This window comes from Solanum lycopersicum, chromosome 1 (genome assembly GCF_036512215.1).
Source record: "Solanum lycopersicum chromosome 1, SLM_r2.1".
In the NCBI taxonomy this organism is placed as follows: Eukaryota; Viridiplantae; Streptophyta; class Magnoliopsida; order Solanales; family Solanaceae; genus Solanum; species Solanum lycopersicum.
The window spans coordinates 75,284,959-75,297,674 of NC_090800.1; the positions used below are offsets into that span (position 1 = coordinate 75,284,959).

Genomic DNA, 12,716 nt, shown 5'->3' on the forward strand with positions numbered 1-12,716 from the left:
TAGAGAATAAATTCTAAATCGAACATGTTATTTTTGTCTTTATTTATTCACTTTAATGTACGCTTTTAAAAAAAATAATGATTGATATGCATATTTTATCTTATTCATCTTAATTAATGTTTATTAGCATCTCTTCATCTCATTTTTATGTCATTCATTTTTATAAACATTAGGATTACAATATTTGTCATTTTATAAAAATTTAAGTATACTATTATATTTTATTTATTATATTTTTGATAGAGTAGTTAATTAATCTTGAAAACGTATTTATCATTTATTAAACAAGGATAAAATAACATCATTTTCTAATGCAATTACAAGTAAAAAGATGAGACGAGGAAAATATTAGATTTGGTAAATTGATATGGAAATATTGATACAAGTAAAATTGATATAAAATGAGACGAGGAAAATATTAGATTTGGTAAATTGATATGGAAATAAATAATAGGAAATGTTAAGGTTAAATTATGAAAAAAGAAAATAATTTAACATATTAAAAATAAAACTTCATTTATAAAAAAAAAAATTGGATAAAATTGTAAGAAGTAAAAGTAATGATGCCATGGTAGTATTAAAATATTGCTCTTCAAATATATAGAGTATTTGCTTTAATAAGTAGTAATTAATTTTCAATTAGAATACGGAAAACAGTGAGTAAACTTTGATTGGTAGGTAAAAAGATCATTATCATCCTAATATTATCTTACAATTTTCGGTTCTGCTCCAATTGTGAAATTAACAGAAGTCTGTTTTGTCTTCTTTAATGTAATATTATTTCTCTGCAAATTCGCAGCGAGGTAAGATCTTCATTCATTTTCCTCCTCGTTTCTCTCTTATTTTAGCTGTATTTATCTATTTTTCTCTGTATCAATGGATGATTGTTCGATTTTCTGAGAATATTGATTTTCACCTCTTCAATATGGATTTCCAAACTTTCTGACTTTTGCACAAATGGAATCTGAAAAAAATAAATTAATGTGAGAAATTTCAATCAATTAGCAGCTTCATAGACGCAGAATTTTTGAAATCTGATACTAAAATTCTGTGGAATGTGGGGGCTGAATTTTGTTGCCCTGGAGATGTTTGATCAAAGTCCCAAAAGAATTTTAGTTTAGTGGAATATTATGAACAATTATGATTTGTTCAAACACATTTTAATACTGAAATAGCTGCACAAACTTGTCTCATCGGACAAGTAAGCATTATAATTTTCGGTATACATATCTAGACACGAACACTCCAAGCTTACAAAATGATTATCTATACAGTTTATGTGTTACGTTACTGTTGGATGTCCACAAGACACAATGAGGACAAATTGGGAGTGTTTAGTTGTCAGTTTGAGACTAAGTTGAGTTGTCTAGATGTGCACTCTCAAAGTTAGAGGGCTTACTTGCCAGCCGAGGGAAGTTTGAGTATTTGTTTATGTATTATGCCTTTTTTTCTCTCTCTGAATTTCTGCAATTCTGCTGCTCTCTAGAAATAAATGCTTGGATAATTGTTTCAACTTCACTTTATTGTGCCAAATTTTGTGTTATGGATTTACAAATTTTACAAGAGTTTGACCTCTTGGTAGTTTCAAATAGCCAGTCCCAAACCAGGACAATGGAAATGGTTTGCAGTAGGCTGATGCCCAACTTAGCAAATAATCATAGAATGATGAATCCTCTAACATTGAAAAAATTATACGGAATTGGAACGCATAGGCCTGAATAGAGCAGAGAGGATGTTCATGGTTCATACAGCCAATAAGTTTGGGATTGAGGTGTAATTGAATGGCAAGAGTTTGAGTTCATAGCTTTCACCAATGTCTTGGTGAGATGTGCAGTGTGAACATAATTTCAGTTTATTAATTTCATACTTCATAGATTCATTCTGGAATAATATCCAATGATTCTAAATCTTCGTGTATTTGGGTTTTACCCTACCTTATCATTTTTTTTTTTGGAATTTGGGTAAGATTTGAGCAGTAACTAAAAGCCATACTACAAAATAAGGCAACTCTAACAACCGACTGCAAATACAATAATCGAAAAGGAGCCTATTTTTCCTGTAAAAATTCCCAATGGAGCTGTTGTAAGAAGAAAGACCAATAAGTTACTTCATGTTGGAATTCCTTATATGCAATGCTTAAGTTTCCCTTGGGAGAGAAGTGTTAAACTTTGTGGTACTCAAGTAGTAGTTATTCTTTCCTTCAAGTGCTTGAGCTGTCCTTGGGAGAAGGTATTGGGGTATGCAACACTTAAGACTTCAATCTACTTTATTTTTAAGTGTGTCCTGAATCTCGATTTTCCTCTGTATGCATAAGTTCTTACTAATTTATTACTAATACCCAACACTTCTAAATTTTTCAGAAAGTTCAAGCTATTTCAAGGAAGAAACCGAGAAATGGCTCAAGCTCTGGACTATTATAATGGGCAAATTGAAGCTCTAATGCGCGCAATGTCTGTAGCAAAAATCATTCGAGAAGATAAGAATCCTTGTATGATTGAAGAGGTACTAAACCGCGATTCCTAGCCATTCTAGCTTTATTTTTCACCTTACTTATATGTTTCCTTAAATTTCTTAGGGTCTCTATTTAGGGTCCCTTGGAGCTGCCAACAATAAAGTTGCACTCAAAAGCTTGAATCTAACTCATATTTTGACGATTGCTAGAGATATAAATCCTCCTTATCCAAATGAGTTTGTCTACAAAGTCCTTTCTGGTAGGAAGTTTCTTACTTTGTTTAATAGAACTGAATTTCTTTGAATGTGTCTTGAATATTTGCACGTGGTGAGAAAATTTGTATCTCCATATTATATAAGTCAATAACTGATGTATGATTCATTCCTTGCTTTATGTAACTATAGTCAACAGCAACTATACTTAAATAGAACTAAGAGAACAGGAAATACCTCACCACACTCTAAGTTGTCCGCGCTGGTGCTGCTGCTGTACTGTGATTTTCTTCCTGTTTCCCGTCTTTTGTCTTCGTTTCTCTTATTGACAAAACCCGCTTAGCTTTGTTTGTACTGGTCCTTCATAAGATTATGTAAAATTTTCTGGTTAACTATCTAATTTGGAGAAGCAAAGAACTCTACTATAGCAATGTAAAGTACAACTTTTCATACCAGAGCCTTCTTGGGACTCTTTTACCAACTTCGTTATCAGATTCTTCCTTATGATTATGCCTAATTATAATTTTTCTTTACCTTCATTTTCATCTACCTAGTAGAACTATCCCATTTTCCTTATCAGAAAAAGTTAAAAAAAAAAGATTGTTAACTTTCCAATACAGTGAAGATAAACTGAGGCCTTTGGCCTTCATGTCTTGAATTTTTTTCACTTTTAATGAGATTGATGAATGGTGTTTATTTTTTCAACTTCTTGCAAATTTTGGGCAGTTCATGACAGAGTTGATGTAAATATTTCACATTACTTTGAGGAATGCTTCGATTTCATTGAAGAAGCAAAAGGACAGGGTGGTGGTGTGCTGGTCCATTGCTTTGCTGGAAAATCCAGAAGGTGATTTCAAGCATCTTTGCCTAAATCTTGAAATCGTGGTTTTATATGTGGGGAAACAACACAAATGGTGGTGCTTAAAACTATATTGGTTTTGTACAATAATTAAGCCAAAATAGCTTCTCTCCATCTTGTTTTGCTATATATAATCAAAAGAAAAATATTATGACTAAACCTAACTCAAAAATAGTAACCTTCATATTCCATCTTCAGCTTGATACTGTGGACTAAAGCACTATCATGGAGCTAGCTTCATCTTTGCTGTTGGGGCGAGCAGGGCAACATTTGTCCTGGATCAGCAAAGTTCCTATGATATTCTTTTTTGACATTTGCAGTCATGGCTGAAGACCAGAATCTTTAATCTAGATATGAAAGTTTCTCCAAGTTCCTTGCATCTTTTGTGCTCTTCGTCGGAAATCTAGTATAGAGGTGTAAAGTAATGCTTCCAAAGTTAAAACCTTGAAAGAATGAATTGTTATCGTCAATATTTTACTGATTACGCTCATTTATGTTTTTTTGATGCCACCTTCTCTGTGTATGGCATTACTTAACTATGATGGATATTTCAACATACACCTGGTGAAGTGCAAGATTTAGTGAGTCACCATTGCAGTGCTGAAGTTGACCATTTCTCATAATATTTTAAGCCTTCTTTAAAGCTAACTGCACAAGTTTCATGTATTTATGGATTGTTGAAGGGTATCTTTGTAGCCTTGTTTCTTTGTTGTAGCAAGAGTCTCCTGTTACTTGCCCATCTGATCTCTTTCAAACCCCTTCTAGCAATAGTAGCTATATCATCATGGCATGCAATACCTTCAGCTTGACTTCATTATTACAAGTGCAACATAAAAAGGACTATGTGGGGGGGGAGGGGGGGGGGGGAGTTGGGATGAATTTGGTTATTGGGTTAAATTCTAATATGGAGCTTTTTTATTTATATGGAATCCTATTCATACTCAGCAATCTGATTCTTGCCCTTTTTTAGTTTGATCTTATGTGGTCTGGACTTAGGTTCGCTTTAGTAAATTGTTTGTCTTTATATATATTGAATCAGCTAGCTCTTTTAAGTATAACATTTAGGTTGAATAAAACTTACCTGTTTCCTTCTTATACCATGGCTGATGTCATTTTCTCTAAATCTTGGACACTTCAAGAACAATAGTGAAAAAGGAAATTGAGAAAGAACTTTCTAGAACTTAAAATTTTATCTTGTTTGCTTTTCCTGGTGTTCCTTTTGTATAGTGAGACCACTGTTTTCGTCAGTAGATGTACTTAACTGTCCAATATTCAATAAAGTACTAACAATTGACAGCAACCAGTTTACTGCTTCTCAGTTGTCATTATCAAAATAATCACTGTTTTTTTTGTTCTATGCTTTTGCAGTGTAACCATGGTCATCGCTTATCTGATGAAAAAGCATGGTATGAGTCACTCTGAAGCTTTTGAGCTTGTCAAGAGTAAAAGACCAGTCGTTTCTCCCAATGCTGGTTTTATGACACAGCTGGAGAACTATGATAAAACCCTTAAAGGTAAGGCTTATTGTTCATTTAATGGTTTTACTCGCATGATCTAAGGTTGTCGAGTTTTAGTTCTCATTACTGTGATGTTATCATGTTGCATCTATGATGATTAGTGATGAAAAATGAGAATTACACCTATGTTAACTTCTGACTTATGTTGAATTTCTTATGAAATTACTGTTGTGAACTGAAATCAAAATACAGCCGTCAGACTTACCAAAACCACTGAAAGGGGGAAAAATGAAGTGCAGCGGCAGTTCTCTGAATTGTATCTAGCAAAACAGTGCTGGGCTTGTTTCCACTTCAACAAGCACGAACTTTCCAGACAATCAAATAAACTCCCCAGTGAAACAACTGATGCTTGTTACTTTTGTTCTGTGAAATCATTAACTCGATCCAGTAACAACAAATCTCCCAAATCTAAGGTATGTGTCATGAGTCACTTGTATATGCAACCTTTTATTAATAATGAGAAACTTTTTGGTATACAAACTGTATATCAAAAAGTAGAGAATCTACATAATACGATTCTCCATGAACAACACCCAATCATTTATCCAAATTGAAATCTCAAGGGTGCACCAAAAAGAAACAAGAAATGAGATGTTTCTCCTCAAATGTACGTGATCATTCTCCATTCCATCTAAAGTTTCTACTTTTTTTCTTCGACTAGATCCACAGAATTGCTTGTGGGACGACATCCCAGGCCTTTGACTTCTCTTCCTTCTAATTTTTTTTCAGTGGAACTTGCTCCATCATTGTGCCTGGCATCGCCCAATGCAGTCCTAACCATCTCAAAATCTCACACCACAAGCAAGTCACCACTAAATAAAGTAAGAGGAGGAGGTCTACATCTTCACTTGAACATTTGCACATGAAGCACCACTGTACATATGTAGTCCGCTTTCCTTTTTTTTCAAGGCCTCAGCTGTCAGTATTGCTCCCTCTCTGCCTTCAAGTAAAAACCACACCTTTCTTGGTATCCAAGGAAATCAAACCAGTAAGTATGGAATCATATCCATCCCTCGACAAGAGCTTTGGATGATTTGACTTTACTGAAAACGACCCATCTCTTCTAAACTTCCATGCCCAGTAAGTTGATCTTTCTGAGTAGCTTGTATGCAAATATCTTGCTTCTTTGCGCAACCCTACAAAGGGTTCACTGAGATGGATAGTTGCTGCAGCCGGTACAAAGCATTGTAGAAGCTTAAGCTAAGCACATAATACTCCATAGAGTAAAGATCAACGACCAAGAAATAGAGTAGCTAAACTAGCTATCAAATTGTCAACCTTGCAGAAACTTATCAAAAGTCCCCATAGTTGGAATCTGTGTTACATGGACCTTACATTTGCCTTGAGATAACTAAGCCAAAGCAATGTGACAAGGGTGGGGTATTTCCTATGTATTCTTCAGAAATACTTTAAACATCAAATAACTGCACATGAGCAAGGTACTTTCTCATTTCCTCATCGGATAAGGACCATAGTTGAGTTCATCTAACATCAGGTAAGGACCATAGTTGTACATAGCTAAATCAGCTTTTCTATTTGGAGAACATCTTTCCATATGTGGGGTTTGACCAAATAAACAGTGAGCTAGAGTTTGGCCATAGATATTGGAAGCAGATTTTGAAAATTTGTCTTCAAGTATTTGTTTGACCATGAAATTTGATTAGATTTTCAAAATCTGATCTTCAAATATTTTCAGGTTCCCAAAAACTTACTTCGACCAGTTTTGGGGACTTCCACTCATGAAACTTCAAATTTTTTTTCCAAGTAAAAAATGCTTGTCCAAACACAACTTCGAATTCCAAAATCACAACTTCAAAAACTCACATTTTCAAGTTTCAGTTTCAAAACCTATGGCCAAATGGGAGCTGAATCATCTACCGGAGGAGGTGAAAAAACTTCATGAAATCTGGCCGGCCCAACAAGCTGCAAATTATCTCACTCAAAACAGTTTGTTTCTCCAAAAGTCAGTCTCCAGAATTAATAGTTTATGATTAGTGTGATTACCCTCAGGTCAAACTTGTCAGTACCTTAATGAATCATGTGAGCTGTAAAGATCTTATTTCTTGCTGGTGTATTACTGTTACGATGTCTAGATTTGTGAAAATTCATGTTGCTGTAGCAGGCATGTAGATCTTTACTAGGGGATTCTTTCATCACCATAAATTATTAGTCTCTTGAAATATATCATTGAATTCAATCTCCATATTTGACAATCTTTCTATCTGTTTCCATAGACATATGAATGGGTTGGTCTTTAGCTTCTTATGTTCCTCCACATCAATGAGATACATAGAGGACATTCTTCCATATGCTATAACTTCTACATGTGGTTTTCTGGTTAATGCTGCTGTGAGCTAGTTTCTAGAGTTGTAAATATTGGTTATGATGGATCTTTTGCCTGGACTAGAATAACACTTTTTGCATATCCATTTGGTTTGGGTAATTCCTTGACAACACAAGATTGAAATATGTTATGAGTTTACAAGATTTAGACGTTCTACTTTCTTATTCTTAAAGATGAAGTATGGACATTCTTCATGCTACACGAGTTTCTTTCCCAATGAAGTAGCTTTATTCGTCTTCTAGTTATAAGTAGGACGAACGCAGTAATAGTTTTGCCCAGTGGAGTGAAGGGGAAAATCTAAACTTCTGGTCTTGAATGTCATTTGATTAGGTCAACAGTTTTTGTGCGGCTAACTTGAATCTGTTTATCTTGTTGTATTATACTGTTCAATCTTTTCTTGCATTCTTTAGGTGAATTTCATCATTTTTTACTATGTTTTCAGCTCATTATATTTCTAACCATCTTTTCAAAAATGCAGATCTGAATACACCAAATGTTATGCTGTGATAAAAGAGCACGCAGCGCCATCTTGTTGATTGTTTCAAACAGTAAGCATTGTTCATCCAAAAATGGGTGACCTGAAATAATTATTCATTAAGTTTTATATTTGGAGAAGACGGACGTGAGACTGTTCACCAATTTTGGGTGAAGTGTCTTGTTTTGATGCATGTTTGTTTTTAGATAGGATCAGTTATTATATGTCAGTGTCAAAAAAGTATTTGTTTTGACGTCAAAACTCTTTAACATTAACTATTCATTCTAAACAATAGTATCACAAACTTTTGTTGCCCCACTTTTCTTTTTAAACAATTCTTTGACCACCAAAGGATTTTATCTTCGTCCAGTTTGATCATTTAAGTCTTCATATATTATTTTGGTCAAGTGAGAAGCACTCCCAACTAATAATCTGGTTGAATTTTTTCATTTATTTTATACAAGCAACTTGTATTTGATCTTATCGAAAGATATAATATATATAATTTTGAACTCCAACTTTTATAATGCACAGACAAGCATTTTAACTATCTTACTTTTAAATAAATAAACACATGAGTCCTACATGGAAAAATATACGTAGGACGAAAAATGATATGTAGAATGACATGCAGGGCATTTGTGTCTATTTGTTCAAACTTATACAAATTTAAGTATCTACTTGTGCACACCCAAAGTTGAAGAATATAAACATAATTTGAAGTCAAGTTAAACGATATATTTATGTATTATGTCTTATGAAAAACGTGTGTATGCACAAAAATTCTTTCTTATCTAATACAAAAGTGAATATAAGAAAAGAAATTTAATAAGAAGAAAGTACAACCCCTATTTATATTTTCAAGGAAAGCGAAATCTTTCTTTGATTTTTAGTTATTTTATTTATTTATTCAAGAAATAAGTAATAATCAGAGTAGCAATTAGTACTGTGTCAAACTTTTAAAAAATATATCTTAGTGTATTTACTTTAAAGAATTTAATAAATTAGTACTTTTAATTTTATTTTAAAATACTTTTTCTTCTCTTATAAGCTTAATTTTAGAACTTAACCGAACAAATTATAAGTCGAATACTAGTGTCTCGATTCTTTGAGATTTGGATAGGTCTCAGCATTAATGACAATTGACAAAGATTATATAGGTCATAAAGATGATCGTTATCAGAAAAAAAATGTGGAAACTTGTGGCGCAAAGTCAGCTTAGCACTTGTTTTCCGTTGATAGAATAAAAGGATAATAAAAAGATGAATATGCTACATATTATTACTTTTCGCTAATCTATTTGTCCCTATTTATATACTCCCTTCATTTTAAAACCTTCGTTTTAAAAAGGATGATACAATTTAACTTAAAACAGAGTTCAAGAAAAAAAAAGAAATTTTTTTAATTTTATAGTTTTAAATTAAAGTTATGTCAAATGTACCAAAGTATCTTTTAATCGTGTGGTCTTAAATATGTCACGTGGAAAGTTAAAGTTAAATTGTTGTAAAAAAAAGGGTCATTCTTTTTTAAACAAACTAAAAGAGAAATAGGTACATTCTTTCCGAAACGGAGGGAGTAGCACTTTTCGTATTTTGAGATTTAAACAAGTTTATCTTACAGTAATTTTTTCATAGATCATTTTAATATTTTGAATTATTAATTATTGTGACTTATAGTACTCTTTACGTAGTTTACAAATATATAAATTTTATTTCAAAAAAATTGAAAATTTCTTAAGCAAACGTCCTATCAAAGTTAAACTGTTTGACTCTCGAAAAACAAAAAGTGTCACATAAAATGGAACAGATGGAGTAGAAGAGAGCCATGCTTTCTTGTAGTTAGGGGTAGTTTAGTAATTTTGTTGTTTTCTTTTTAAAAATTTTATCTAAAAAAATATGTAAATAGTATTATAAATCATAATAATTGATAGCTTAAAATAATTAAAAATATATAAAAAGTTTTCGTTAAATCTCAAAATTTCATCTGTACCACATAAACTGGGATAAAGAGAGGAAATATATTATATAAATTACATAAAATATATTATAAATCACAATAATGAATAACTTAAATATCAAAAAGAATTTATAAAAAAATTGTGAATTGTAAAATTTCATTTATATCACATAAATCAACACAAAAAGAGTAATACTCCCTCCGTCCCATTTTATGTGGCAACTTTGACCGGACACGGAGTTTAAAAAATAAAGAAGACTTTGAAATGTTTACTAAATTGCCCTTCAAAAAAGTTAACTCACTTTTCTCCTCCTCATAAATATATTAGACTACTATGTTTAAAATTAAATGGGACAAAGAGGAATTGTACCTTTAAATACCTACCATATAAGAAAATCTGACATTCTTTTGGGGATTGATAAAAATGAAAATGGTGCCACATAAAATGGGACAGAGGGAGTATATATTATATGAAAGTTACGTAAAAGTACTATAAATCACAATATTAGCAACTTAGAATCTCTCTCTCTCTCTCTTTCGTTATATATATATTTTTAAAAATTTGGTTGACTCTAATATATAAAAACATGTTAAGAAATTGATTAACTTCAAATTCCACATATAACACATAAATACATTAAAATAGAAAGAGTAATATATATCAGGCTTCGTGCTTGCACTTGCACGGGGTCCTTATATAGTATACGAGTTTTTGGCTAAAATCATCCCTCAACTATGACCTGAATCTAAAGTACATCCTTGTGTTATAAAAGTGAACAAAATTCATCCTTCTGTCTATTTTTTAAGAAACTCACGCCACCAACAAAAAATATGTCAAGTCGAATGAATATATACACACGGTTAAGCTAGTCAAGTTGAATGATTTTTTAATTTTTAAAAATTGGAGATTTAAATCATATTCAGATAAAATATTTTAAATCCTAAATATTCTTTGTAAAAAATATGTTCAAATACAACTCCAACTTTAAAAATTTCAAATATGTAATTATTTATTTAATTTTAACAACAAAAACGTCTACATAGTTTCACTAAATTATCAGTATTTTTGTATATTGTATTAAATGTGAATTGCATTGTCTATATAGTATATACGTACTATATATTTTTTTATTAAAGAGAATCTCTAAATAGTTGCACATAATATTTTTAAAATAATTATTTTTTCATAATCTTTCAAACCATCGAATCCTACTGTATAAATATTTCAAAACTTATGTATTATTGCAAGTAAATTTACTTGATGCAAAAAAAAACATATAAACTAACAACACAAAAAATTTAAATTATGAGAATAAAATATTCATTTTCTATGCATATCCTTTTTCTTTTTAGGTAATTTTGATCTTCTTGATATAGCTAAGACATGACCAGCAAATTTTTTTAAAAAAAATATTGGTTCAATTAGTTTCTTAACAAAAATAGACTGAAGGGTGATTCTTGTTATTTTTTGATAGTATAGGAATGTTTTTTGCTCACTTAAATAATATAAGGATGTACATTAGATTTGAATCATAATTGAGGAATGATTTTAGCTAAAAAAATTCTCTTAGTATACATACAAGTTTTTCTGTTATTTATAGAGGAATATACTACTAGAAATTGAGAAATTAGCTATGGAAAAGTTTATGCCTAAATAATAAAAATATGTTGATCTCATTTAACTATGAATTAGCGACGGACTATGAGTAATTCAATTAGTTAAGACCATTTTAGTGACAAATTAACAAGGAATTGCCTATAATTTTGTAAACTTCATATTTTCTTGTAGTGATTATTTGGCTCGCGTAACATATGATCTTCCTGATGGAGCATTTCTATTGGGCATAGATTCTAAGAAGGCATAAGGCATAAATTATCATTTAACTTGATTTTAATTGATATCTATGTACTTCAACTTTGACAATTTTAAAAATATAGCTAATAAATATTATAATAAAAAAATTGAACTAAAAATTGATTAAAAGTATTTAAATTTGAAAATGAATTAGATTTTTTAAAATAAATAAATCCTTAGTTTAAAAACAAAATCCACTATAGAAGAGTTCTAAATGAACCCCCTCCTTTAATTTATCATTTTTCCGATATTGAAAAATATTTAATTTAAGTATATATTTAAATTTAGAAGTGGAAATAATTTCAAAAAAAAATTATAATAAACATGGTAACACTTACAAGGATATAAAGTTGCTAATTCAGAAAGTCTGGAAACAGATGATGGAGATGAGAGTAGGAAAGGGTGTTACCATTTAGAAAAATCAATTTGGATTCATGTTAGGGTATTCTACTACGAAAGTCATTTATCTTAAAGAGGATAACTGTGGAAATATATAGAAAACGAAAAGGGAATTATATATGATGTTCGTTGATCTTGAAAAGGTCAATTATAAAGTCTAAGAAAAATTTTCTAGAGATGCATGTACACTAAAGGTACAACAGTGGCTAGAGGACATAAATAATGGAGTCAAGACTCAAGCGGAGACGGGCTTGCACCAGGGACTAGATAAAAATTTAGAGTGCAAATTTAGTGATGCCATGCATGAGGTAGAAATGAAAGTGAGGCTTGACTCATCAGAAATCCCTAAGAGAAACAATATCTTAGATCTTTAATTGAGGAAAGTATCGATGATGATTTGACACATTGTATTTGTGTGACGTCAATGAAGTGAAGTCTTGCCTATGGAGTCTTGTGTGACCATAAACTTAAAGGTAAGTTTAACATAGTAATATATGTTGTTTTAATATATTATTTCAATTATTGCACTATTCTTTTAATATTGTTATTGTTTTTATATTAGTTGTTATATCAATTATTCATCATTTTTATGTTTCATACTTAATTATGATTTGTTGTACTTTAGTCGGGTTTTCACACCTCGAGCC

The 12,716-nt window shown here is 31.2% G+C and overlaps 1 protein-coding gene across 12 annotated transcripts; it reads left to right on the top strand.

Moving 5' to 3' along the window:
- The first annotated feature begins 601 nt into the window (after positions 1–601).
- LOC101256215 (dual specificity protein phosphatase 1) lies at positions 602–8,177 on the top strand. 12 transcript variants are annotated; one of them, XR_003246730.2, is made up of 8 exons: positions 602–674; positions 2,361–2,502; positions 2,576–2,711; positions 3,391–3,511; positions 4,892–5,037; positions 5,233–5,647; positions 5,770–5,861; positions 7,863–8,177. XR_003246730.2 is itself a non-coding variant. In XM_069299286.1 (8 exons), exons 2-7 carry the CDS (start codon positions 2,395–2,397, stop codon positions 5,815–5,817), a joined length of 780 nt encoding a protein of 259 aa, XP_069155387.1. In that variant the 5' UTR covers positions 636–674; positions 2,361–2,394; the 3' UTR covers positions 5,818–5,861; positions 7,863–8,177. The 12 variants fall into 12 exon arrangements, 9 of the variants coding, with proteins under 9 accessions (XP_004229436.1, XP_069155390.1, XP_069155387.1 ...); XR_003246729.2 differs by having other exon boundaries at positions 627–803; XM_069299286.1 differs by having other exon boundaries at positions 636–674; positions 5,233–5,453.
- Positions 8,178–12,716: the final 4,539 nt, after the last annotated feature.

Bases quoted from the DNA above. Each gene is read 5' to 3' on its own strand.
- LOC101256215 (XM_010324352.4), top strand. From the start codon at position 2,128: ATGCAATGCTTAAGTTTCCCTTGGGAGAGAAGTGTTAAACTTTGTGGT. The intron at 2,503-2,575 runs GTACTAAACCGC...TAAATTTCTTAG, and splicing joins ATCCTTGTATGATTGAAGAG to GGTCTCTATTTAGGGTCCCT. The intron at 5,454-5,769 runs GTATGTGTCATG...ATTTTTTTTCAG, and splicing joins ACAAATCTCCCAAATCTAAG to TGGAACTTGCTCCATCATTG.